Consider the following 27772-nt stretch of genomic DNA (forward strand, 5'->3'; position numbering starts at 1 on the left):
GCTGTGTTTTTGGCCCTTGGTATTTGCACTGGCACTTGGAAAGTTCCTTTTGCCACAACAATGATTATAACCCTTTGGCAATCTTCCCTCTCTGGACAATTCATGATTTGTAGATGCACTAATGTTTCTGTGTGAACCCCGTTACCTTCCTGGCAGTCAAAAGGTTCAAATATGTTCCTGTATTAGAGAAGATGCTTAGAACTTAACAAAATGGGCCTCTAAGTGCTGCTTAGCTCTTAAAGTTATCTAGAGCACATTTCTTATTATTTCAGTCCTTTTTAATACCACTGTGTATCCAACTGCTTAAACAGTGTCCTTTTGTACTTCTCACAAAACATGCTGAACACCTGTTTAAAGGGAGGGAGAAGGAAACACAAATACTCTTAGACATCGCAGAATTGGTACACCATTGCTAAGTATTCTGAACTGATATTGGCTGCCTCAGGAGACCCTTAATTCTTGATAGGCAAGGATTGGTCTGAGCAGCCAGTTCAGAAAATGCATTTGACCCTGACAAGTTCTTATTTCAAATATTCCGCAGGATAGTTAAGGTCTTTCTGATGCGACCAAATCAGTCCAGAACACCTTGATGCTTAGTTGAGAGAGAACGCTTGCCAAATACAGCTATTGAATTCATCTGGCTAGAAAGTATGATATCAAATGCTTGAGGAGGAGAAGGAACCTACATATTATGTAACAGCTTTCCCATTCACTCTCTTACTGATGACCATTTACAAAGCAGCATCTTTAACTGTAGTATGAGTGCAGTCTTATGGGGAATTAGTTTTCTGGGGCTTTGTGAGAACTCTAGGATGTCCCCTTTGCTGATGTGAAAGGGAAGAAACAGGAGCAGAGTTAAATTCGCAGTGTAGGTAACAGCTAAAGAGAGAACTGGATCCCTCAAAGGTTGTGGTATGCTCATTGCAATAAATTACCATTTGATTAATATATCAATTTCATGATAGTACTAAAACTCACGCATGCATGAATCACACCATATCTGTTGGGTATCTTAAGCGCACGTGCACATGAAATAAGGCTGTTGGAAATGCATTCTTGGCGTGAGAATGCTGGTTGAAGCGCTTTAGGGGTAGCAGCATACATGCATCACCCTGGAAGCACCACTCACCTTGATAGCCACACTGCAGTTGCCCATAAACTGATCTGTTGTCATATCCTATCAATTACACATAAAACAAATGCAGAACTCTTGCGAGCGTCTAAATATAGCTACTTAGAGAAGTCGATCCTCTAATGTAGCTAGAAGGGAATGTAATAGTGCAAGATGAGCTGTTTTTCTTTTTATTGTACCTGTTCTTAGGCGACGTTGTGATGCTTAGGTGCCTCTGGCTCGCAGCTGCTGCTCTCTGTTGCAGCTTTGGAAAGCAAAATAGGAAGAGTTTCTAAAGCGAGAGACCACCCACAGCATTATAATCAGCTTTGGAGGGGGGGGGGGATATTTAAAATAGCAAGATGATACTCATAGGAAAACTAGGATGCTTCCAAGGTACCGGTAGAGAGAGAAGGTCACAGAGCCGGCTTCCTTTCATACAACTGTGAACGTTTGTGTGTTTTGGAAGCTTTTTGTTGTAGAAGAGATTGGGGGGATTCTTTTATATGGCATCAGCTACCTATGTTGCTACCCTATTGACAAGACTTTTAAAAGGTAGGTAAGTTGTATTGCAGTACATTAATTTTTGCAGCTGTAGTAAACATGATTGGCTCGACCAAAGATGGTAAAATGTCGCTTGACAATAGCTAAATAGGGGGGAGTGTGCATCTCTGTGTTGAATCAGCTAGAACGTGCAATACTTTTTAAAGGCTAAAAGTGGTGTGTGAGTGTTTGTGTGTGTTTGGTTTGGTTTCTGTGGGTTGGGGGGTGTTTAATTGTCTTCATTATTGTGGTATTCTACAATGTTTATAATCAACGATGCCTCTTTCATGTTTTAAAAAACAAAACAAAACAGAGAATGTCAGATAGCTGTGAAAGTCAAATGACAATAGAAGAAAGAAAACACCTGATCAGTGTCCGTGAAGAAGCTTGGAAAGCGAAGGGAAGGGGAGCATCCAATGACTCGACGCAGTTCACTGTGGCTGGCAGAATGGTAAAAAAAGGTCTGTGAAGAAATTTGTCGTCCATCGTTTCTGGGTTTTGTATAAAAGAATGAGCAATCATAAAGTGATCCCAGGAGGATTTGCTAAGCAACATTCCTTTTCTCCAATTTGTGAAGTTTGTTCAGTTTGACTTTTTCACCTATCTTAACTGCAAAAGCATTAAAATTATGTTAAAAGCTCAGTAGCACTCTCTAACAGCAACTGTTCTTAAATTGATGCTGTGCTTCACACACACACCCCACTTTGATGTGTAAAACTGGATTGTCCTGTACTTGTAAAAATACTGAACCAATATTTGACCTGTTTAGCTCTAAGAACTGCATTTCTGTTTGTTGTATTTGGACATTTGTTTGATTTTAAGTTATTTTCAAGGCAAAAAAATCAACTTGGATTTAAAAAGGTCATGTTGGTTGAAAGGGAAACCAGGACTGCAGCCATATCTCACTGCTATTGCACTATAGTTATGCTATAGCAGTCATTTGCAACTGGATGTTCCTGTGTGGACAAGCCAAACTAGCAGCAAAATACTGCTACTGCGCAGTGGTTGCGCCATATTCCACAATGTGTGGATGCAGCCCAGGTTTTGAATTGCAGGGACTGTATGTGTGTGGAAAAGGCTTTCATTTACATGTCAACATCATTCCCCTTTGATTAGAGCAATTACAATCTGTTCAAAGTCGAAGGAATATTTTACCTGCTGCTCTGCTTACTTCCTTTTGATCCCTCCAAAGGACCTCGACACAGTGTACATAGCTGAACTTCTCTCCTCATTTTTATCCCCACAACAGCCTGCATGATAGGTCAGGATGTGAGGTTGCATGTAACTCTAACAATAACTCTTTAACATTTCAGGCAGAAGCTCTGTTTAACAGGGTGCCTTTTAAAATAAACACAGTCTGAAAATATTTTCTTGCATACACACAACTTACCTTCAGACATGCTGTGAAGATCTGAAGCAATGTTGTTGTTTTTAAAAAATCTGTACAGCCAATCACATCTCCAGATCTCTAGAAGCCTTGCTAGACAAAAGCACCACCTGGCTTCATCCTCTTTCTAAAACACTTGGCGGGCACCAGGAAAGGTGTTGGTGGGTGCCACGGCACCCATGGGCACCAACTGGGGGTCCCTGGTATAAGGAGAGCTTCCCCTGTAAAACTTTTAAACAAGATTCATTGGATAGAAGTGAAGCAACTCCATGTCATGTGGGGAAAAAATCTGCTTGTTTTGCAGGCTTAGCTTCTCCCGCAGCCATAACTCCAGCGGCATCTCCGTTCAGCAGCAGGCTGAAGTCAACAACGCCAGTCTCCAAACCCCTGGAAGGTAGGCCATTAGAAATGTGCACAATTAATATGCTCAGTTATGACTCTCTGATTTCTTTTTAAAGAATCACAGTAACTGTGCTTATTCTCATTCTGCCTAGAAATTGAAGCTAAGCCAGATATGCAGTTAGAATCGGACATGAAGTTGGATAAACTGGAGACTTTCTTGGGAAGGCTGAACAACAAAGGTCTGTAACAGATTTTAACAAAGCAGTTGCTGTTGTTAGTTTTATCTGTGTTTTGTTTTTGTACTTCTTAGTGATTCTGGTAAATTGATTATGCCAGTGGCTTTGAAGTAATAAGAATATAATGGCACTAGCAAGCTTGTATTTTCACTTGGTTTGAAACGGCACGGGAACGACGCTGCTCAAGAGCATAATTACAGCCTGGGCACCACCTGTAACCATCCCCCTCCCCTAAAGCAGGCTTTAGTAACCTCTCTGGTGAGTCAAACATTCGTGTCTGGGGGGGGGGGGAGGGTCACTGCATTTATAGTACCAAGGAGCAAAAGTGTACTTGAATTATTTGTTGCTCTTCAGCAAATGTGTATAACAAAAAAATTCCCATAGCCTTTGCTTAATTTGTGATTTAGCTCTTTGATAACCTAGTTGTAGTAAACTTCGCTACTATATCCCAGATGGTACAGTTTGGCCTCTATATCTCTTATCCACCTTGAAGGGTGGTTATCTATGAGTATTAGCGAGGTTAATCCAGATGGAGCTAGGTTTAGCTTGAGCCAAAGATTTATGGCTTGGAACCATACGTGTGTTCCTACAGATACCAGGCCTGCTTCTATCCTAAGCTGGGAATTTGAAATGCAGCTAGGTACTCCAAATAAGGATCTAAGGAATTTAGATTGTATTACTTCAAATTTATGGAAATCTTTATAAAGACATACCTGTGAGCTGTAGGTAAATTGTGGGATCACTTTCCCTTTAAATACTTTCAATGCGCTGGGTATATGTGCACCTCCTTTTGTAAAGAAAAATCTTAAAATTGCTGTGGCAGACCTTTGGGCAGCCTCAGTTATGTGTGTTGTCTGAGTCGACCAAGTGCCAGAAGACTGAAACACTACTCCTAAATATTTGAATATTTTAACTTATTCTATGTTATGGCCATCAATCTGCCATCTGTACTTGGAGGGGTTTTTTTTAGAAAAAAATAACAATTTTAGTTTTTGAGAGATTGATTGTGAGATGTTCCTCCTTGCAGTAAGCTGAGAGTGCTTGTAGTGCCCTTTTCAACCCTACTTTAGAGATAGAGAAGATAGCAGTATCATCTGCGTATAGTAATGTAGAGCTTTGTCTTTTTGCCATATTAGGAAAGTGAAAATTGGGATCTGTTATTGTTGTTGTTGACAAAAAAATTCAAGTGCAAGATATGTATTTTAAAAAATAATGTATGCAGGAGTCAAGAAAACATGGTCCTCCTCAAGGAAAACTTACGGGGCTTGGTTATTTATAGGACTGCATTAGTTCATTTCTGGTTGACTAATGATTCCAAGTGTGTGAGTACACGTGTCATTGTTGCTGAAGCTGACTGGCACCCCCAGGATACTTGCAAAGCTGTGTTGGACAGTGGAAAGTCTATGCATGGGTCTATGCATGAGAGCCAGCGTGGTGTAGTGGATAAGAGCTGTGGTTTGGTGCGGTGGAGCCTGATCTGGACAACAGGGTTTGATTCCCCATTCCTCCACTTGAGCAGCGGAGGCTAATCTAGTGAACTGGATTTGTTTCCCTGCTCCTACACACGAAGCCAGCTGGGTGACCTTGGGCTAGTCGCAGCTCTCTTAGAGCTCTCTCAGCCCCACCTACCTCACAGGGTGTCTGTTGTGGGGAAGGGAAGGTGATTGTAAGCCGGTCTGATTCTCCCTTAAGTGGCAGAGAAAGTTGGCATATAAAAACCAACTCTTCTCCTTCTCCTCCTCCTCTCCAGAAGCATCACACTCATTTGTTACAAGGGCCGGATGTGACATAAATGTCACTTACTGGGGGCCCAGCCAACCACGCCAGCCCAGATCGGGATCAGCGGGTGGTGACTGCCTAGGCTGGCTCATGGGCTGGATAAGAGCTCTCAAGGGGGCAGATCCAGCCTGCAGGCATTATGTTTGACACCCCTGCTATAGTCTCTCATGCTCTGTCTGTTATTTCTTGTGTCATGTCATATCTTTGATTTCAATACCACAGGTCTGCTGATGTGAACCGTTATTATTATTACATTATTAAACCGATAGCAAGTCTGTTTTTTTTATTTAAGCCAGCAAGTGATATAGCTGTGGCAAAGTAGGCTACTCAAGGTTAGTGCCGATCTTCATCTGGTGGGAAGTAGCAAGGATATTTTTTTATAGAGCATCTCTAAAATTAGAAACAGGCTTCCATTTGTTTTGATAAAGTGATTAAAATCCTAGGTACTTCCAAGAGCATGCCAGAGTCTTTAAAGAGAATTTATTTGTCTCTGTAGTTGGTGGGATGCAGGAGACACTGTTGACGGTCACAGGAAAGTCAGTGAAAGAGGTGATGAAGCTGGATGACGAGGAAACGTTTTCCAAATTTTATCGCCACACGGATTACCCCACTTCCTCCCTGCCTTTGGAGTTGGATGAGGACTTTGATGCCATCTTTGATCCTGATGCCCCAAAGTGAGCACCTTTTTACTTTAATTGTGCCTTATTTTTATTTGGAATTGATCTTGTGATTTTGGATGCAGAGCTACTAATTTTGAGAACTCCGTTGTTTTGCATCTTTTAGAGCATGGTGTGGGCAGGTCACCACCTTCTTTGCCCAGCCCTAGCCAACTACCAACAATTCTATGTTCATGCTGAGAGGTTTTCTTATCCTGTGTCTTGCTTGAGCCTAGGACATTCTGAAGAGTGCATCTCTTCAGTCCAAAGGCTTGAGCTGGTATCAGTTATGGTAATAACTTCAGTGTGATCTGCCTGGAACACTGCTGTCTGTTCTGTAGCCATTGCTTCTGCTGGAATTTTGATGACCAAGCGGTGGCATTTGATTGTGGTAGCAGTGGAACCCCTAAGCTAAACCTCTCCTACTTTTCTTACTACGTCCATGGGAGGCTGGGAAATATTTTTTTAACTTTTTTATTGTTCCAAGAGGTGCTCAGCCCACCAACACCCCTCTGTGCTGTACAGAAGATAGGATTCAGTTGAATGCTGCCTGTTTTTATATGATAGTAGCAATGATTGGGAGCTTGTAGTGCATAATTTAGCAGGTAAAACAGTGAGATCCTAAGAGATGCCCGGTTCAAATCTTGCCCCTGCCTCAAACTCACTAAATAGTTCTCTCTCCATGTCAGCCCTCTGATGTTTAATAGGGTCATGATACCAGCCTATTTACAGGGCTGTTGTAAGGATCATGAGATAATGGGATGGATCCTATCCTACTACTCCACTGAGGAAAGTTTATTTATTAAAATATTTATACCTCACCTTTGCTTTTAGATCAAGTTCAAAGCCTTTCTCCAATCTAATGACCCCTTCCTTCAATGTTAGTGGTTCAAAGAACCACTTAAGTTGGAGGAAGGCTCCTTTGGCTGGAAAAAGGCTACTTGGAAGATGGTTGGATCCACCCCACTGTATGTGAATACTGAAGGCAGTATATAAATGCTCAGCCATGGTGGTGATGTAGTAATAAGTGCTAAGAAAACCGTGGAATTGCAAGGCTGGCCCTCTTTAAGTTTGGAGTTCCTAAATGCTGCTTCTGCTTCTCAGGTTAATTTCTTCAGTAGCTGAGCACAAGCGTGCAGTGAGGCCCATGCGGAGAGTCCAGGCTTCCAGGAACCCCTTAAAAATGCTGGCGGCAAGAGAGGACATTCTGCACGAGTACACGGAGCAAAGGCTGAACGTTGCCTTCATGGAGTCAAAACGGATGAAAGTTGAAAAAAGTAAGTTGGAGGCCCTGGGGCTTCCTGCAAATGATTGTAACGTAACACTTTTGGGATTCTTGGCATGGCTCTGAGCAGTTATCATATTGCCAATGACCTCCCCCCAGCAGAATGCACACTGTGGGTTTACATCCTGGGTGCTGCTTTAGATCCTGTCCCCCCTTCCAGTTGGTTCGCATGGGAAGGGGGGATTCAAACGTTTCTCTATCCCATTATACGCATGGCTTGATTCATACACAACTCCAGTGCTCATTGCTATTATCAGATAGTCACAATATTGCTGGTTTGGGGATAATAGATATCAAAATGGCTGATTTTGGACTTTTATAGCAATTGGGCAATTGGATCCAGTCAGAGGTGCAATACATGCAGGACCAAGCTTCTGTGTGCATATCCACATTCACAATCAGCATGGTTCCCAACTACTATCAACATCTGGGCTGCATGCTGAGCTTTTTTTAAGGAATGTCAAAATTTCGCCCCTCAGCTATTCCTAAGGGATAGTTAGAGACTGGGTTCGATGTTCTCCCCCTCACCAAATAGCTGCCTGGAGGTGTTTTAAATATATATATATTTGAAGCATTCTACACAGGCAGCTCTGGCTGATCTAGGTGCATGCTCCTTGGGGTTGGGATGAGGATGTTTTAGATCAGCTTTATTTATTTAGACTCTTCTCCCCCCCCCCCATCATATGGTAAAGGTACCATACAGAAATGTATGTATTAATTGTTGGAGTTTTTTAACTCCTTATATGATTTGGATCTCCCATGGATTGTGTAGAAATGAATGCTAGTGTCTTCATTGTTTCCGCAATGATTCTATTATAGTAGATGCAACTTTCCCAGCCCACACAGAGGCAAAATATTGATGTAGAATTTAAGAAAAGGAATCGATCAGCCTAGTCAGAGCAGTTAGTAAGAAGTAAAAGCTGTCTTAATGGTATTAATGATCCATCAGTAGTTTATTTTGTTCAAATGCGATCTCTTGTTTAACAGAGACAGTCTTCTTAATATTACTTGTGTAATATTGTGACTTCCTGATAATCAGCCATCCAGATCTGATCTTTGAAAGTAGGTTGCAGAAGGGAGAGAACTAAGACTGAAATTCTAAAACCTTCATTTCTAAGTTTTTGGGAGATTGCTTGGTGAGTAGGGTTGGCAGGTCCAAAATAGAAGAAAAATGGCAGCAACTTTGGTTTCTTTCGGCTGTTATTGCTACACAATTTAAAATATACTGACACCTTTCAATAATGTTAAGGCCACTACAGATGAGTTTTAAAAAGTAGATTTAACTCTCACACCAGCACTGATCCTGTAACAGACCTGTGCTTTTTCACTCTCTGTAAGCGGGAGCAGAAAGGTCTGATTGAAACATCAGTGTGAGTCTAGTGGGTACTGGAGACTAAAAGCACCATTGTCTTAGAGTGGTATAGTGAGAGAGGGCTTACTGTAATGCATTTAGTTAACAAAACAGTGTGCTCAAGAGGAGGAAGTTGGTGACCGTCCCTAATGATGGCACGGTCACCATGCAATAGTGTGCTCTAAACCACCACTCTTAACCACTACACCTCGGGAGCCAGCGTGGTATAGTGGTTAAAAACAGTGGTTTGGAGCGGTAGACTCTGATCTGGAGAACCGGGTTTGATTCCCCCACTCCTCCACATTAGCGGCAGAGGCTAATCTGGTGAACAGGGTTGGTTTCCCCACTCTTCCACATGAAGCCAGCTGGGTGACTTTGGGCTAGTCACAGCTCTCTTAGAGCTCTCTCAGCCCCACCTACCTCACAGGGTGTCTGTTGTGGGGAGGGGAAGGGAAGGTGATTGTAAGCCGGTTTGATTCTTCCTTAAGTGGTAGAGAAAGTCGGCATATAAAAACCAACTCTTCTTCTTCAACAGGAATTTAAAATGCTCCAATGCACACTCCTTTGTATGACAATTGATGTGTTTAGTTAGGAGGAATTTCCCCCTTTTCCTGTTGACCACAACCATTGTGATTTCACTGCTGGGAAAAATGTGATTATTTTTTTCTTAAATAACATTCCTAATACCTCTGGATGCTATGTAACAAGAAATTACTCTGGAACTCCTGTTCGAAAACCTATGTTTTGTCTGGACAAAGCCTGAGACACTTGGACTTGCTGCCATATCCAATTTTTTTAAAATTGAAATACAAAATGCTTTCCATTGTACCCCAATTATCTTGACATTTGCCTCCTGGAAATACCAGGATCTTTGGACTAGCAAGTAAAATGAGCTCAACCTGTTTTTGTTGTCTCTTTCAGCAGCAACAACAAAAAAAGCTGAAAATGAGCCGTGCATGAGAAAAACTTAAATAAAATATGGAAGCAAAACATAACGTGGTTTTTTTGTTCTGTGTGTGTGTGTGTGGCTTTTTCTTTTTTTCCCTCCTTTTTTTCTTTCTGTCTTTTCTGTTTTTTTATTCTGTATGTCCTAAGTGTCTGCAAACTCAAATTTCTCAGAAGTAGCACTTGCTGGCTTAGCAAGCAAGGAGAACTTCAGCAGTGTTAGCCTACGTAGTGTCAATCTAACAGAACAGAACTCAAACAACAGTGCCGTGCCATACAAGAAGCTGATGCTCTTGCAGATAAAAGGTATGTGAAAGAGCTATTAAATAGTATGTGTTCCCTTTGAATTACCTTGGAATGCGAAGTATAAAAAAGAGATGGGATCATGATTCAGACAAACCTGAAGCACTGATAAATCCAATTCGTTCCAACAGGAGATTTGCAGTGCAATCCTAAGCAGGTTTACCCCAACCTGAGCTCATTTAAACGAATGGGCATAGACAGTAGTAACCCCATGCAAGATTGCTCTGTTAAGGACTCAGTTAAACCTTCCTAAGTGAAATAAACGATGCTGAAAACTTTGACTGCATTGTGCCTATGCTGTGCAAGTGGGGGGCTGTAGTTAATTTGTGGTGGGTAGGTCAGAGGAGAAAGATGCCCCTTCCTACCTTTTCTCTTCTCCTCTCCCTCCAAAAAAGCTTGTCTCCCCAAGCTGGGGAGTGACAACATCTGTACTCTGGCTACTGTTCTAAAACAGAGTGTAGTTAAACTGGGAGACAGCTCTGAAATAGGATGTAGTTACAACAGCATGATTCTTGACTTGCTTTAGTCTACACCGTTGCTTTCTTTGCATTGACCACTGCATGGAACACACTAGTTTCAATCTCAGAAAAGAGAGACCCAAACACTGATAGAACATACAATGAGAAATCTGACACTGGTCCTAATAGTTCCCTTCCATATGTGGAAATTGTCTTCCACTCATGAAAGGACTGTTTATGCTGCACGCTGGAATGTGCCAGAGGAAAGTGGAACAAAATCCAAAGATGCTTCATCTGCTTGTGCAAGAGCGTATACAACCCCTTCCTCGAGCAGAAGCATGAGGCTCACTAGAACTTGCCTATTGTGTATATTGAAGAGGATCAGTAGTAGAGCATCTGCTTGGCATGCAGAAGGTCCCAGATTCCATTCTTGGCATCTCCAGTTAAAAGGACCAGGTAGGAGGTGATGTGAAAGACCCCTGCCTGAGACCCTGGAGAGCTGCTGCCAGTCTAAATAGACAATACTGACATTGATGGACCCATGGTCTGATTCAGTGTAAGGCAGCTTCATGTGTCCATCAATGTATTAACTGTTGCTCAAGCATTTATGTGTCAGCATTGACAGTTCTTTTCCTTCCAGCCACAGCATGCAAGCAAATCAGTTTGGCAGACTGTTGCATGTGCGGCCAAGAGAATAGAGAAGTGATGGTTCTGACCTCTATGGCTTTGCGCTTAAGCCGTTTCAATTTAGGTGCCGTTTACACCTTGCTGTGCAGCGCCAGTGAACAGCGCAGTATCCCATATTTCATTGGCAAAAGTGCCAGCAAAATCCAGAGCCTTTTAGATCCAGAGCTCCTGTCCATTATATTTTAATGGAGAAAGGTCTGTGTGCACATTTTAAGCCATCAAAAGAATCGAGGGGAAATGTTTGCTGTCCTTCCTGGCACTTTTGTCAGTTTTTGGCAAGCTAGAAATTTGATATTAGCTAATCTGGTCCAGAAGGAATTAAAGTTACGTTGTCAATTAAAAAGTGTGGGTGCTGTAGTGGCATCGCGTCCCTCCGTTATCTTATCCTTGAAATGGGGGCACAAGTGTGTTTGCTTAAATATTTTCTTTCCACCTTTCCTCCCTCCATGGAGACTCAAAGCTGCAGACTAAGAGAAAATGGAATCAGCTAGAATGACGCTGAAGCAAATAGCTTTATTCCTCATGTCAATCTACCGTCTACTCTGAAACCACCTTTTAAAAGTTTAAATGACATTGGAGAGATGGAGTAGTAGTATTTGTCATGCTCAGTTTTCTCAAAACAGTCATGGTGTAGTGGTTAAGAGCGGTGGTTTGGAGCTGTGGACTCTAATATGGAGAAACGGGTTCAATTCCCCACTCCTCTACGTGAGCAGCGGAGGCTAATCTGGAGAACCGGGTTGGTTTCCGCACTCCTCCACATGAAGCCAGCTGGTTGACCTTGGGCTAGTCACAGCTCTCTTAGAGCTCTCTCAGCCCCACCTACCTCACAGGGTGTCTGTTGTGAGGAGGGGAAGGGAAAGTGATTGTAAGCCGTTTGGATTCTTCCTTAAGTGGTAGAGAAAGTCGGCATATAAAAGCCAACTCTTCTTCTTTGTGTCAGAAAGCTGGTTCCAGTACATATTTATATTAATGCAATTAGCCCAGAGGTTTTTTCCCCCCTCCTGTTCAGGAAGAAGACATGTTCAAACAAGATTAGTTGAGCCAAGGGCTTCGTCACTGAACAGTGGTGACTGTTTCCTGCTGCTGACTCCCCATTGCTGCTTCCTGTGGACTGGCGAGTTTGCCAATGTCATAGAAAAAGCTAAGGTGAGTCTTCTAAAGCGCTGAGATACCACAGCCTTTCCCCTGCTTCTGTACAATTTTAGTTTCAGAGGTAATTTGGCTGTAAACAGTACGCAGAGTAGAATCTACAAGGACACAAGCCTTTTAATGATCCATTTTATTTAAATAAGCAGATGAAGTGTCATTTAGTTTGCACTTTATTCAAACCATGTTCAAGCAGAAAAGGGAGTCTTGAGTAGCAGCATGTCCTGTTGCCTTTTATGTTAAACAGAATAAATGCTTGCTTTGAATGCAAATGAAAGAGATTGTTTGCATATCACACAGCCTGCATGGTGTAGTGGTTAAGAGTGGTGGACGCTAGTCTGGAGAACTGGGTTGGTTTCCCCACTCCTCCACATGAAGCCAGCTGGGTGACCATGGGCTAATCTCAGTTTTCTCAGAACTCTCTCAGCCCCACCTGCCTCACAAGGTGTCTGTTGTGGGGAGGGGAAGGTGATTAGAATCGCAGAATCATAGAGTTGGAAGGGACCACCAGGGTAATCTAGTCCAACCCCCTGCACAATGCAGGAAATTCACAACTACCCCCCCACACCCTCAGTGACTCCTACTTCATGCCCAGAAGATGGCCAAGATGCCCTGCCTCTCATGATGTGCCTAAGGTCATATAATCAGCATTGCTGACAGATGGCCATCTAGCCTCTGCTTAAAAACTTCCAGGGAAGGAGAGCTTACCACCTCCCGAGGAAGCCTGTTCCACTGAGGAACTGCTCTAACTGTTAGAAAATTCTTCCTAATGTCTAGATGGAAACTCTTCTGATTTAATTTTAACCCATTGGTTCTGGTCTGACCTTCTGGGGCAACAGAAGACAACTCGGCACCCTCTATATGACAGCCCTTCAAGTACTTGAAGATCGTTATCATGTCCCCTCTCAGTCTTCTCCTCTTCAGGCTAAACATAAAATAAAGTGCTTTGAGACCCCTTAAAGTTAGAGAAAAGCAGGGTATAAAAACCAACTCTTCTTCTTCGGTGTTCAATATCATTTAAATAATGAACATAACAGGACAAGAGAGGGATTGATGCTGTCTTCTAAACAGCAGTTGCATAGCAGCCAGTGGCTTAAGCCTCTTTATCCAATCATTTTACACTTCTTAGGCTTCAGAGCTTGCAACTCTAATTCAGACGAAGCGGGAACTTGGCTGCCGAGCGTCTTACGTGCAAACCATAGAGGAAGGCATCAATACTCACACCCACGCGGCCAAAGAATTCTGGAAACTCCTTGGTGGCCAGACAAGTTACCAGTGTAAGGAGCTATTTTTTTCAGTCTTGCTGCTGCTGGTCTGTTGTAAGAAAATTCTCAGATCGGCATTGACCTTGGAAGGAGCACTGTGACATTTGTACACTTTTTGTTTCATCTTCTCGTTTTAAGCTGCCGGAAGACCTGAAGAAGATGAAATGTATGAAGCTGCAATAATAGAAACCAATTGCATTTACCGACTGGTGGATGACAAACTTATCCCTGATGATGACTTCTGGGGGAAGATGCCGAAGTGTACACTGTTAAATTCGAAAGAGGTAGCGTAAGTAGCATTTTAAAGTTCACTGGCAGCTCTGGTGTGCCTAAAACGTGCCCCTTTATCCTATTTTCCAGATTCTTTTCTTCTCTAGGCCCAGTTAGAGTAAGGCCCAGCCCTCGACTCCAAGGCATTGAACAATTGGAAGCATAATTTAATGGAAGAGAATGTGTTATGCATGTGTAACGTCCCTAGAGTTTCTTTTTAAAATAGAGGGCTGGGAAAGGGCATTGTCTGAAAGCTTAGAGAGGCACCACCAGACCGAGAGGACATTATTGGGCTGGTGAGCCAGTGTGGTGGACTCTAATCTGGAGAACTGGGCTTTAATTGTACAACAGAATGTTATGTATATTATCTCTACTGTCCACATCTAAAACCTTTGATGGCCCACAACTATATTTGAACTTGCTTTCTCTACACCATTGTTGGTGTTCTATTGTAAGCAGCAGTTTTACTCTTTACTCAGCTGGCGTTATAAAATAGAGCTCAGGATTCCACTTGGCATTTTCCCTCCCACCCATCCACCCCTTTTACAGCAGAATGAATGACTACATTATGTTTTCCCCTTTCAGGTCTTGGTGTTTGATTTTGGCAGTGAAGTCTACGTTTGGCATGGGAAAGAGGTGACATTGGCACAAAGAAAAGTGGCATTCCAGTTGGCCAAACACTTGTGGAATGGTACCTTTGACTATGCTAATTGTGATATCAATCCTCTGGATCCTGGGGAATGCAACCCCCTTATCCCCAGGTATCAACATCTTATGACCTTTCATGCTGAATTTTCTGTCCTCTGAATTTGCTCTTTTCACTGTTGAGAGCTTAGGGATTTGAATTAATTGTTGACTAACCATGCAGCCCTAAAGAGAGTTACTCCTTCTAAGCCCATTCATTTCAACGGGTTTAAACTGGAGTAACTCTGCATAGGATTGCACTGTAAAGGATTTCTTTGGCTTACTAACTTTCATGGTTTTGTGGAACAAGTTGGCCACTGCTATGGAATGTATAGACCTTTTGCCAACTTAAGAAAGACAGGAAATGTGGTAGGAAAATAAATCTTCCAGGTTTCCTTTTCAGATTATTTAGCTGGGTATTATGTTAATTGATGCTGGATTTTTTTCTGTGTTTTTTGGTCATTCAGAAAAGGACAAGGCCGACCAGACTGGGCTATTTTTGGAAGGCTCACAGAACATAACGAGACAATATTATTTAAAGAAAAGTTTCTCGATTGGACTGAGCTGAAGAAACCTGTAGAGAAGAACTCTGAATGCACCCTACAGAAGGTAGTATAATGATTTAGCCATCAAATCATAGCTGGTTTATGGCGACCCCTGGTGGGGTTTTCAAGTCAAAAGACGTTCAGAGGTGGTTTGCCATTGTCTGCCTCCGGGTCATGCCCCTGGTATTCGTTGGAGGTCTCCCATCCAAATACTTGCCAGGGTCAAGGCTGAGAGCATGTGACTGGCCCAAGATCACCCAGCAAATTTCCATGGCAGAGTGGGGATTTGAACGTGGGTTTCTCAGATCCTAATCTGACACCTTAACCACTACACCATGCTGGCCCTCTGATATTAATATTAAGGATATAATAATGCATTGTAATGTTTACTATGTAAATCACTTTGTTACTCCTCACAGTGATCCTGTGGGACATAACATAGTTTTCCATCGAGGAAAACAATCCTGAGAGATTGATTTGGCCAAGACCCTGTGTGTGTGTGTGTGTGTGTGTGTGTGTGTGTGTGTGTGTGTGTGTGTGTGTGTGTAAGTGCCCATGGCGACCCTATGAATCATTGTCCTCCAAAGTGTCCTATCCTTAACAGCCTTGCTCAGATCTTGCAAATTGAGGGTCGTGGCTTCCTTTATAGAATCAATCCATCTCTTGTTGGGTCTTCCTCTTTTCCTGCTGCCTTCAACTTTTCCTAGCATGATTGTCTTTTCCAGTGACTCTTCTCTTCTCATAATATGTCCAAAGTACGACAGCCTCAGTTTAGTCATTTTAGCTTCTAGGGTCAGTTCAGGTTTGATTTGATCTATAACCCATTGATTTGTTTTTTTGGCGGTCCAGGGTATCTGTAACACTCTCCTCCAACACCACATTTCAAAGGAATCTACTTTCTTCCTATCAGCTTTCTTCATTGTCCAGCTCTCACCCCCATACATAGTAATAGGGAATACGATGGCATGAATTAACCTTGGTTGCCAGTGACACATCCTTACACCTAAGAATCTGTTCTAGCTCCGAACTGTACTCAGGGCCGCCATTGTAGCTATTGCACTATGCACTACAGCTATTGCTTTCAATACTGTAGACACTAATGTTCCGTATAATTAGAGCAGTTCCTGTGTTCCCTTACTGGCTAAAAAAAGAAAGAATACTTCCATGTGTCATTAAAAGCATTCTCTTTGGGTTTATGCTAAGCCTTTGCATGTTTGAATTGCAGTTGGCATCAGTAGCTGAACTTTTGATAAAACTGTGTATGCTTTCAGTAGTCTGTTCAGCACATTAAATCTCCTTAAGTGACTCTGGCTTTATATCATAACATGTTTAATGTGCTGCCCAGGGAAATAAAAATGTTTGTGTCTCCTTCTAGGACGAACCTAGGTCTGATGTTAAACCGTATGACATAATGCGAATGGTACCCGTTCCTCAGACAACAGTCGGGACGGTCTTAGAGGGGATGAATATTGGTCGTGGCTACGGATTCATCGAGGGAGACGATGGGAGACAATTTGAGGTTATCACTGTCTCGGTGGATGTCTGGCATATCTTGGAATTTGATTACAGCCGGCTCCCTAAACAAAGCATTGGGCAGTTTCACGAAGGAGACACGTATGTGGTCAAGTGGAAATATCTGGTGAGCACTTCAGGTTAGTGAAAAATTGGAATTCTCCATAATGAGGTATTGATGGTGCTTGAATCAGGTAGCATTGATCTTTGCTACTTGTGACGCACTTAGCTATTCGAGCACATCGGCATTGATTTCATCTTTGTATGTGTATCAATTGCTGGAATCTGCCCTGCTTCTCAGAAGAAGGGCAGGATAGGAACATAAATACATTTTTGTTTGCCATCCAGGTGTTACAGGATCCTTTGTAGTCCTTTTTTTCCTGGAGGTAACAGGCATTTCACACACACTAAATGCTTTTGCATCACCTCTTAAAAGCCGGTCAGATGTATTGTCTTTAGATCTTGTTTTTAAATGGTGCTTAAGTATAAAACAGATTACATTTAAGTGTGGTTCTTGCCCTTCGTTTCACCACTTCGGCGAGCACTCTTAGTACTTACAAAAACAGCAGATCAGTAATGCAATGTTCCCTGTATATATATCTTGGAAACTTTTAAAAAGCTCACTCAGGAGAATTGCACTCAGTGAAGCTCTTGCTATCCAGCTATAGTTCTTTCCTATGTTGCTCAGCATCCCAAAAATGTGCCTGGCTGTCATAGACTGATTTAATATTGAAAGTGACACGCATCGCTTGTTTTAATCTGGCGGCATGATGAAGGTTCAGAAGACCATATGTATTCTGTAATTGCCTTGATTTGCTTTGAGCAAAGTCCGTTGCTTTGATAAGTACGGGCCCCTGGCCAATCTGCGGAGGTTTTCCATGTGTATCTTTGCCAGCCAATTCCTTGCAGGAACATTTCACACTCCTTTTGATTTAATGTTTACCACCTTAGCCCTAAATGTGATGTCAGGATGATTGGGCATGCACCATGTATAGCCTCTCTTGACTTGACTTTGTTTTGCAGTTGGAAGCAGGCAAAAGGGAGACCAGCAAACAAGAGTTGTTGGCAAAGAAAAATGTGTTTACTTCTTCTGGCAAGGGAGGCACTCTACTGTCAGTGAGAAAGGGACATCTGCGCTGATGACTGTGGAGCTGGATGAGGAGAGGGGTGCTCAGGTGAGAACAATCCAAGGCTTTCAGGTTCCTTTCATCCTTGGTACTGTTCAGACCTCCAACATGAGCAGATTTCCAACTAACTAATACCAGAATGTGGGGTCATCTGCTGAAGCTGGAGGGTGAGAAATTCAAACAGATAAAAGGAAGTATTTCTTCCCAAAATGCAGAGTTAAACTGTGGAACTCCCTGCCCCAGGATGTGGTGATGATTGCCAACTTGGAAGGCTTTAAGAGGGGAGTGGACATATTCATGGAGGAGAGGGCTATCCATGGCTACTAGTAAAAATGAATACTAGTCATGATGCATACCTATTCTCTCCAGGATCAGAGGAGCGTACCTATTATATTCGGTGCTGTGGAACACAGGCAGGGTAATGCTGCAGTCATCTTGTTTGTGGTCTTCCTAGAGGCACCTGGTTGGTCACTGTGTGAATAGTGCTGGACTTGATGGGCCTTGGTCTGAGTAGACAATTCTGACTTTGATGGACCAAGGGTCCAATTAAGTATAAGGCAGCTTCATGTGTTCATGTGAAGCCCAAAGCCAGCCACAGGATCTCGCCTAGTCCGAACACTTAGTGCCAGCCTCTTCAGGCTGCATCGCATCCACCCAGCAGGGCCCATTGATTTGGGGAGCTGCTGAGTGCCAGACTGGCTGCAGGCCCCTCCTACCCCAAGTACCATTGGCGCTCAGTGCCTGCTTCCTCTGACCGCTACTGCTGTCCCCTCCCGGAATCTCCTCCCATATCAATGTATCTTGGAGGTTGCTTGGCAGCTCTCAAGATGGCATCTGATCTTGTGACATATCGTCCCAATACTTCATTTTTTCTTTAGGTTTGGTGGTTTGTAAATCCTGATGCTCTTTAAAAAAAATTTTTTAAAGATTTTTCTGCAAACCTGGGGGTTTACTAAGATTTGTTTTAAAAAATTGCCCCTCTGTGCACATATTTTTTTAAAAAAAATTGCCCCTCTGTTCTTCATATTTTTTTATCCACATTTTCGGTCATGTTCAGAATTAGATATAATTATGGTACTGAATTAATTGCTCTTCTGCCTATTGGTTGATGGTCTGCTAGTAACATGATCTTTTTACATGATCTTTACACACAGTCTCAAAACCAGTTTGCATCCTTAGCCTTAATTTGCTGTAGCTCTAGAACAAGTCCGTTGTTTTTTCAGGTGCAAGTTCTTCAAGGAAAAGAGCCACCATGTTTTCTCCAGTGCTTTCAAGGTGGAATGATTGTTCATGCTGGGAGAAGGGAAGAGGAAGAAGAAAATACACAGAGTAAATCAATTCCTGTTGCAGTTTTTTTTCCCCTGGCATGTTTGGTAGGGAACAAAGAGTTATACTGTGTGTGATACTATCCCTTTGACTACCCTGTGGATCATCTAAGCACACTCGTGTTTAATTTTGCTAATTCCAGTTTTGAACACCACAGTTCAGAACAAGGAAATGAAATAGTAGTGAAAAGTGACTCAGTGAGCACTTGTATGTCATAGAGAAGGTCCCAGGTTCAGTCCCTGACATTGATGGTTAAATGGTCTGAGGAAATAATAATAAGAATTGGTTTTATACCCCACTTTTCTCTACCATAAGGAGTCACAAAGCTGCTTGCAATCGCCTTCCCCCCTCCTCACAACAGGCACCGTGTGGGGGTAGGTGAGGCTGAGAGAGTTCTGAGAGAACTGTGACTCGCCCAAGGTCACCCAGCAGGGATCATGTGGAGGAGTGGGGAATCGTACCCGGTTGTCCCCTGCTCTTAACCACCACGCCACACTGGCTGTCATTGTGAAATACTTTTTTCTGCTGAAGAGTCATGGCCAGTCAGAATAGACAATCAAGAATTAGATGAACCAACATGTTGACATTGTAATGAGCATAGAGTATATGGGGAAGTCATATATGTTGTGAAATGAAAAGTTCCATTTGCTACAGCTGGCCCCGATAGTTAGGATTACTTGCCAGCTCTGAGAAAGCAGTTCCAAAGCATCTTAGGAATGAACCCAAGCATCACACTTAGTGGAGGAAAAAACTAAACATTCATTTTTTTTTCCATTGAGCTAAGACTTGGATTTTGACTACTGTAGAGGCAACAGGTGTGGACTTTTAAGTGATCGTTTGGCGGTGTGCTTGCAATACCACCTTTGCTGATCCTAATAGTTTGTTTGGACTAGCAGTGATTTCTAGTGGGGGCCAGCTTAGCCTGGGGGCAGGGTGTCTGTGGATGGCATCAGCAATAATCAGCCCAATGGTCACCCACAAGAATCTTTGTTACTCAGGTCACCTTTATCTTACTCGTCCTAATGCAGTAGCCTACTTTGGAAGCAGCCTTGGGGGGAGGTCTAATCAGCTTGTACCGTCAATGCCCCGCTGCAGGTGATTGGCGATTGTATTGTGTACGAGGGGAAGTTCCTATCGAAGGAAACTTGCTTGAAGTAGCCTGCCACTGTAGCAGCCTCAGGTCCAGGACGTCGATGATCGTTCTCAACATCAGCAAAGCTCTCATTTACCTGTGGCACGGCTGCAAAGCCCAGCCTCACACAAAAGATGTTGGAAGAACAGCGGCCAATAAAATAAAAGAGCAGTGAGTAGCCGTGCTATTGTTCTTGGATAGGTTTTCATTTGGTCTGCCTACAGTTCCTGTGAAATGTTCGCAAGAGCTGGGCAATGGATGAAACTGGGGAAAGTTACTGGATGTGTGGCTAAACTGCCCCCAAATTCAGGTGGTTTTAGAAGGAGAAGAGTGGATGGAAAGGCAAGATAAAAGGGGGCTGGAGCAACTGCCCTATGAGGAGCAGTTAAAACGCTTAGGGGCTGTTTTTATTGGAAAGAAGGCAGTTGAGGGGAAACGTGATAGAGGTATATAAAATTATGTACGGTATGGAGAGAGTGGACAAGGAGAAACTTTTCTCCCTCTCTCATACCAGAATGTGGGGTCATCTGCTGAAGCTGGAGGGTGAGAGATTCAAAACAGATAAAAGGAAGTATTTCTTCACACAACGCAGAGTTAAACTGTGGAACTCCCTGCCCTGGGATGTGGTGATGGCTGCCAACTTGGAAGGCTTTAAGAGGGGAGTGGACATGTTCATGGAGGAGAGGGCTATTCATGGGTACTAGTCAAAATGGATACTAGTCATGATGCATACCTATTCTCTCCAGGATCAGTGGAGCATGCCTATTACATTAGGTTCTCCATCCATTCCATTTATTTACTAGCTCCTTTGACCAAAGGTCTTGAGCTTAAATTACATTAGGTTCTGTGGAATACAGGCAGGACAATGCTGCTGCAGTCATCTTGTTTGTGGTCTTCCTAGAGGCACCTGGTTGGTCACTGTGTGAACAGACTGCTGGACTTGATGGACTTTGATCTGATCCAGCTTGGCTTTCCTTATATTCTTAAGAGAAATGGTGAAGCACAGCCAGTGGCTGTTCCTGGTCTTTGTCTCAGTTATTTTAGCAAGATGATGAAGAGCAAGTCTCTCTTCAGAATTAAAATGCACCACAAACTTTCAATGATGCTGGGGATGTACCTTGCATTTTAGATGTCCTTTGGAAGCAGGACTGCACAGCAGCAGCAAAGTGACAATACATGAATGTGACGAAGGGTCAGAGCCATTGGGATTCTGGGATGCCTTAGGAAGGAGGGACCGGAAGGCCTACGATTGTATGTTACAAGGTAAGGCGTGCTTAGTCTTCCTGTGTGCTTCATTTAGATATGTTATAAAGAAAAGATTTTATAATTCAGAGTTTTGAGGACAGGAAAGATGGAATGATAGTCAGTTTGCACTAGCATCAATCAGTATTTGTAGTAGTTCTAGAAAGTAATATGTGAAAGTTCAGTAGCTGGGGATCAGTGGCTACCTGGAACTAGGATGAATGCAGCAACTGTCTGAAACTAGAAAAATGTCAGTGTCTTTCTGTCATCATAAATTTGGATCCAGCCTTTGAAATGAATGCGGTTGGGTTGTCAACTAGAAAGCCAAGATGTAAGTCAACACAGAATATCATCAGAAATGTACCCAATTATCTTCTGTGTTTACTCAAAACAAAGACTAATTTTTTTTTCCGGTATGGCAGCGATAAAAAGAGGGGGTACTCGTACATTTGCACATAAGTAACAAATATATACTGTAATAAGAAACTTTGTATATTACTTTTTTAAGGGAGGTCGTATTTTTTCTAGTAAAATAAAGTATCTTGTATAAGAGTAGCCTCTTACCTTTGCTCATTACTTGCAAGTAAAGCATTGATGATTGATTCCATCACATTAATCAATTTAAAGTGTTTTGTAAAAATCCACTAAAAGGACTATGTTGATTGGGTGGCAGGGTTTTTAATTGATCTATCAATAAGATCCTTATGAAACATTATGTTTTCTTTAATCAGATGACATTAAATATTTTTTGTTATTGTTCTTAAAAGATCCTGGGAAGTTTAACTTCACTCCTCGCCTGTTCATCCTCAGTAGTTCGTCAGGTGAATTCTCGGCCACCGAATACATATATCCAGCTAGGGACCCTCCTGTGGTCAACTCTATGCCGTTTCTGCAGGAGGACCTCTACACAGCACCCCAGCCAGGTCAGTGCAAGCAGAGGCCTATAACATTTTTAGTAGTGTAAAGTCCTGCTTGTGGAAACATGCCTAAGAAGCCTCTGGAAAGATGGGCTTACCCAGACACTGGAGATGTGAGGGCCCGGGGGGGGGGGGAGAGGAAAAACAGTGGGGGAAAAACCCCTCCTATGAGATATTTTCTCTTTTAGAGTGAGTAAAGTGTTTCTGATCTCGTCAGATCTCAGAAGCTAAGCAGGGTCAGCCCTGGTTAGTATTTGGATGGAAGACCACCAAGGAAAACCAGGGTTGCTGTGCAGAGGAAGGCACTGGCAAACCACCTCTGTTAGTCTCTTGCCATGAAAACCCCCAAAAAGGGGTCGCCATAAGTCGGCTGCGACTTGAGGGCACTTTACACACACACACAAAGTGTTTCTTAAGGCGAGAGCTTTCAAACTCAAAAGTGTATAATATGAAAAAGTTTGAGGGCATTTTCATTTTTTCCAGTGGAAAAACTGAGAAATGGTGAGGAGCGCTGAAAAAAAATCTAGTAAGGTGTTTTTTTTTCTTTTTGAGTGTCTTGCAAAGTGTCCCACTCATTTCAAATGTACAGCACGAAAAAGTCTGTGGAGGTTGTCTGTTTTTCCAGTGAAAAAAGTGGGACATTTGGGGCAGTGTTGGGGGGAAAAACGTCTTATATTGTAGACATATCCAATATTTATAGATTTTGTTGTTTACATTTAATAATTTTGGCAACAATTAATAAGCTATATACTATGCTTATGATACATTATTAAAGAGTTCATCAAATTAATATCCAAATACACTGGCAGCCCTCCCTACTGTGACTCTATAAGAGTTTCTGTCCACCTAATATACTTTATGTATTTTTCTGCCTTCAACATTTATTTTTTCTTACCTCTCAGATGGCAAAAATTAAAGATACATGTATTATGGTGACATAAGGTGCAGCCTCCTTCTTTGCATCGAAAATATATTTGCATCAAAAATATATTTGCAATTTTTTGCATCAAAAATAAAGATATTTATACTTTTAAATTCCATACAATTTTATATGCTTACTAATGATGCATTTTATATTGTACAATCAGTAAAAGAAGTTTCAGTTTGATAGGAAAGGAAGTGTTGCATATATTTCAGTTTTCCCAAAAAAATCTGGGTGTTTTTTTTCTGGAAAAGCAGGGAGTGGCTTTAAAATTTCCAGAAATTTTACATCTCTACTAGACACACTGATAAGCGTGAGGCTGCCAAACGTGGTTATCAACAATACTGGCTTGGATCCTGAGTTGCCATTCTGTCAGCATGGCAATTGCTCCTCCGATGGAATGGACTTCCTGTCTGTGGAGGAAAGGAGGGGAGATCTTTGCTAATTCCTTTCCTCTTGCTGCAGACTCCAACATTGCCTCCAGCACAGTTCCTGGGGGTCTGCTGACTTGCAGGAGTACATTTTTGCAAGGTATAGAAGCTACATTGAGAAGGAGGAGGCAGGGAATTTGAGCATGACTCTACTCAAGCTGCTTAGGATCCAAGCTACTGTTCCTCAACAAATCTTTTAAAACATAGATACAAACCAGGGCTGTAGAGCACAACAGCAATTTGGAATTCCACTGTGAGGATCCTACTGTTGCTCACACTGTTTCCCTGTTTGCTTTACAACTGCAGTCTTTGTTTCGCAGGTTGTCGTTATTCTCATTTTTTATATGGAGAACAGAGATTGGGAGACTTGCCCAGGGACTGCACAATTGGTCCATTGTAGATGTGGGATTTAGAACCAAGTGCTCCAAATCCCATTCCTGTGTGTATGATCTTGGACTACACAGATACATGAACACATGAAGCTGCCTAATACTGAATCAAACCCTTGGTCCAGCAAAGTCAGTATTGTCTACTCAGACTGGCAGCAGCTCTCCAGGGTCTCAGGCTGAGGTCTTTCACATCACCTACTTGCCTAGTCCGTTTAACTGGAGATACTGGGGATTGAACCTGGGACCTTCTGCATGCCAAACAGTGGCCTTCTACCACTGAGCCATAGCCCCTCCACTTTGACAGAGCCAAGAAATCAGTTATCTGCACCCAACATATTTGCATATAAGTTGATAATGAAATGAAACATAATAGGGAAACAGTATTGCCCTCTGTGCTTTGCCTGAGGTAGCTGAGGTTGCATGGCCTTGAAAGACCCCATATAACATGACAGGGTTTTTTTTCCGATATCCCTTCCTCCACTTCACTGGCACCAATGCCACCAACTGTTCCATGATTGCCTTGACCCAACACATTCATTGGAGGGGTGAAGTCCTCCACGAGAACTTCCCTCTCTGTCCTGTTCTCTCCAAAATGACTACTCCCTGGGTTTACACCATTTTTGAAGACTTGGCATGCAAGCTCTGAGAATACCTCACAAAAATATAACAACCAATTTTGTTGCTGAAGCTAATTTTTATTGTGTCTCAACAGCCCTCTTTCTTGTTGACAATCACCATGAAGTGTACCTTTGGCAAGGCTGGTGGCCTGTGGAAAATGAAATAGCCGGATCTGCTCGAATCAGATGGGCTTCAGACAGGAAATGTGCAATGGAGACAGTCCTCCAGTATTGCAAAGGTAGAAATGAATAGAGGAAATATTGTTTTGGCATGTTAAAATGTATCCCAGGGCATGATCTTGTTACGGACCTGAAAGAGAAATGGCATGGGAAAGGGGATGGACGGACAGCCACACCCTACTGTGAACTTCCCATTCCCCTCTGTGCCTTACCTTGCCCCCATCAGCAACAGCCACCAGAGAAGGCAGAGAGGTGAGTGGGTTGCTATCAGGACATGTGCTAGTTGTGCTGCATATAACAGAAGCGTTGGGAGGAAACCCTGACACAGTTCTGCTCTTTTCAGTGGCAGTTCTGCATATCCTGTGGTTCCACCCTTGTTGACAGTCCTAAGACTCCTAGATGGTGCGCCCAAGACAATCAGCTTAAACCTAAATACAGTTTCATTGTACCGAATTTGATCCTAAGCTGTGGACAGTTACACTTGTTGTTGTCGTAAGTAGTAGTAAAGAGTAGTTGAATGATAGTAGCGTTTCACTGTTATCTTAGCTGGCATCCCCATTACCCTTGTAAGGCAGGTCAGCAAGGAGTAGCAAATGGAGGCTGGATAGTGTGGCTTTCCTATAGCTGTAGAGAGAGTGAAAGCCAAGTAGTGTGGCTGTAAGAGTCAAGTTGGCACTAATGAAAACTAGAAGCATGGTGCAGGGCCTATATCAGAAAGCATAGAACAATTCAGGATGCCATGGCAACCCCCCTCCCACTGAGGTAAGATTCCCACAGAGTCCTGAGTCAAAAAAAAATACTTGGCAGTAGAGCTGACCTTGGCCAGCACCTGGAGAAAGCACAACATCCTTTGTCAGACCATGCCTGGCAGTTTCTGTACATTGCCCAGGCTGGGCCTGACAGTGGCCCACACGAGCTCCTACAGGGGATCTTCTCTTTTTCCTGCCTGTATTATCTGCTGGGTTAAGATAATGTTATAGAATCATAGAGTTGGGAGGGGTCATAAAGGCCATCTGTTCCAACCCCCTGCTTAATGCAGGATCAGCCTAGACTAGAGCATCCCTGACAAGTGCTTGTCCAGCCTCTGCTTAATGACTGCTAGTGAGGGAGAGCTCACCACCTCCCTAGGTAGCTGATTCCAATGTTGAACAAATCTTACTGTAAAAAAAATTTCCATCCTCAATTTAAACCCATTATTGCGAGTCCTATCCTCTGCTGCCAACTGGAACAGCTCCCTGCCCTCCTCTAAGTGAGAGCCCTTCAGATACTTAAAGAGAGCAATCATGTCCCTCCTCAACTTCCTCTTCTCCAGACTAAATATTCCCAACTCCCTCAGCCTTTCCTCATAGGGCTTGGTCTCCTGGCCCCTGATCACCCTCGTGGCTCTCCTCTGCACCCGCTCCATTCTGTCCACATCTTTTTTGAAGTGAAGTCTCCAGAACTGCACATAAATACTCCAGGTGCAGCCTGACCAGTGCAGGGTACAGCGGAACCATGTCTTCTTGCGATTTGGATGTTATGTTCCTTAAGCCTTGCTGTGTTGCTTATCTTCTGTAAGAATTCAGCTGGATGACGGGTGCAGCGTGTTATCCTTGAGAGATGATGAAGAATCGAGCTCCAGTAAACATAACTCTGAACTCCAGTAATAACCGCATTTGTCCTAATTGTGTTTAAGCTGAGTCCGGTTCTCCCGGAAGGCTTTTCGGTTTAAATATAGTGACTGGACACTCAGAAACAGAATGTCTGGGGAGATTAAAGTGTTTCTCTGTTTCCTTAAATGTTCTGTATCTGGCATTGTGTGCTGCGTATTTGGAGGTGGCGCTTTAGTGAGAAGCTCTAGAATTAACTAATTTGACGTGGTTTTCTGGATATATATAATGATATGGGAAGCTTCTTCCATGAGAAAAAGTAATTGTCCCCCAGGTGATGGTAATAGTTGTCACTTCAAATTTATGTGTTGTGCAAATGCAGATTATCCTTAGATTTTGCATCGTGTTCTTGCATTTCTTTTAGCCTTAACAAGTTTCTTTCCTACTGCCATCCCTGAATTCATGTGTATTTTTGTACTTAACTAGTTTTCCAGGCCTCTTCTCCCATCCCATGTTGGGCTCTTGCCTATAAAAGGGTATGCCACGAGTTACTTTAAAGTGTCTAAGGTCTCCTCCTACAACAAACCAAAATGGTTTTTCCTGCTTCGTTTTCAGTGGGATACGAGGGGATAAGCTGATTTATACAAAGTCAAAATATACAAGGTCCAATCTCTAGCAGTCCATTACACTGTTTAGCATTACCACGAAATAAGACCCAGGATGGGGCAGGACTGTGCAGATGAAGACGGGGTGGGGTAGGGGTCAAAAGAACATGCAAACAGACTTCCTTCTTAGTGACAAGGGCAAGGAAGCAAATTTAATCTCTCCACTAGTGATGACACTGAGTGTACTTTATTTTCTTCCATACAAGAGAATTTGTTTTCCACCCTTGGTGATGATAAAATGATTCACGTGAGGACAGTGACTCAATGAAGGCAAAAATTTCATTCCATTGGAACTGCATTGGGTGGTTCAGCGGTCTTTGGCAGGAATCCTGTAGAGTGGTACAGTTAGTTGGTGTGTTCCTAGAAATGCATGCCTTGCCAGCGTGGTGTAGCCAGTGTGGTGTAGTGGTTAAGAGCAGTGGTTTGGAGTGGTGGGCTCTGATCTGGAGAACCGGGTTTGATTCCCCACTCCTCCACATGAGCGGCAGACGCCAATCTGGTGAACTGGATTTGTTTCCCCACTCCTACACACGAAGCCAGCTGGGTCCACTGCCATGTACAATGCATACCAGCCTCTGTCGTGGCAAAAGCTGCAGAAGGGCAGTTAAGGCCACAACACTTCTAGTTGAGAAAGGTTTCTGCCAGTCCAAGTAAACGACTCTGGGCTCGGTCAGCCAGGCTTGTAGCTTGTCTCTGATGTGCATCTTTTTAAAAGTTTAAAACTTTCTAC

The 27772-nt window shown here is 42.8% G+C and overlaps 1 protein-coding gene across 1 annotated transcript in view; it reads left to right on the plus strand.

The window, feature by feature from the left end:
* Nucleotides 1-27772, plus strand: part of SVIL (supervillin) — a 79626-nt gene that overhangs the window by 47554 nt on the left and 4300 nt on the right. Inside the window, exons 20-37 of the mRNA XM_056857232.1 lie at nt 1968-2115; nt 3346-3435; nt 3536-3622; nt 5895-6072; nt 7159-7331; nt 9786-9941; nt 12093-12229; nt 13359-13506; nt 13633-13778; nt 14350-14525; nt 14916-15060; nt 16369-16645; nt 17529-17680; nt 18856-18961; nt 20054-20261; nt 21220-21353; nt 22100-22255; nt 24704-24847. Of these exons, the coding sequence (XP_056713210.1) occupies nt 1968-2115; nt 3346-3435; nt 3536-3622; nt 5895-6072; nt 7159-7331; nt 9786-9941; nt 12093-12229; nt 13359-13506; nt 13633-13778; nt 14350-14525; nt 14916-15060; nt 16369-16645; nt 17529-17680; nt 18856-18961; nt 20054-20261; nt 21220-21353; nt 22100-22255; nt 24704-24847 (2761 nt within the window). The remainder of the gene's footprint in view (nt 1-1967; nt 2116-3345; nt 3436-3535; nt 3623-5894; nt 6073-7158; nt 7332-9785; nt 9942-12092; nt 12230-13358; nt 13507-13632; nt 13779-14349; nt 14526-14915; nt 15061-16368; nt 16646-17528; nt 17681-18855; nt 18962-20053; nt 20262-21219; nt 21354-22099; nt 22256-24703; nt 24848-27772) is intronic.

This window comes from Euleptes europaea, chromosome 11 (genome assembly GCF_029931775.1).
Source record: "Euleptes europaea isolate rEulEur1 chromosome 11, rEulEur1.hap1, whole genome shotgun sequence".
NCBI lineage: Eukaryota > Metazoa > Chordata > Lepidosauria > Squamata > Sphaerodactylidae > Euleptes > Euleptes europaea.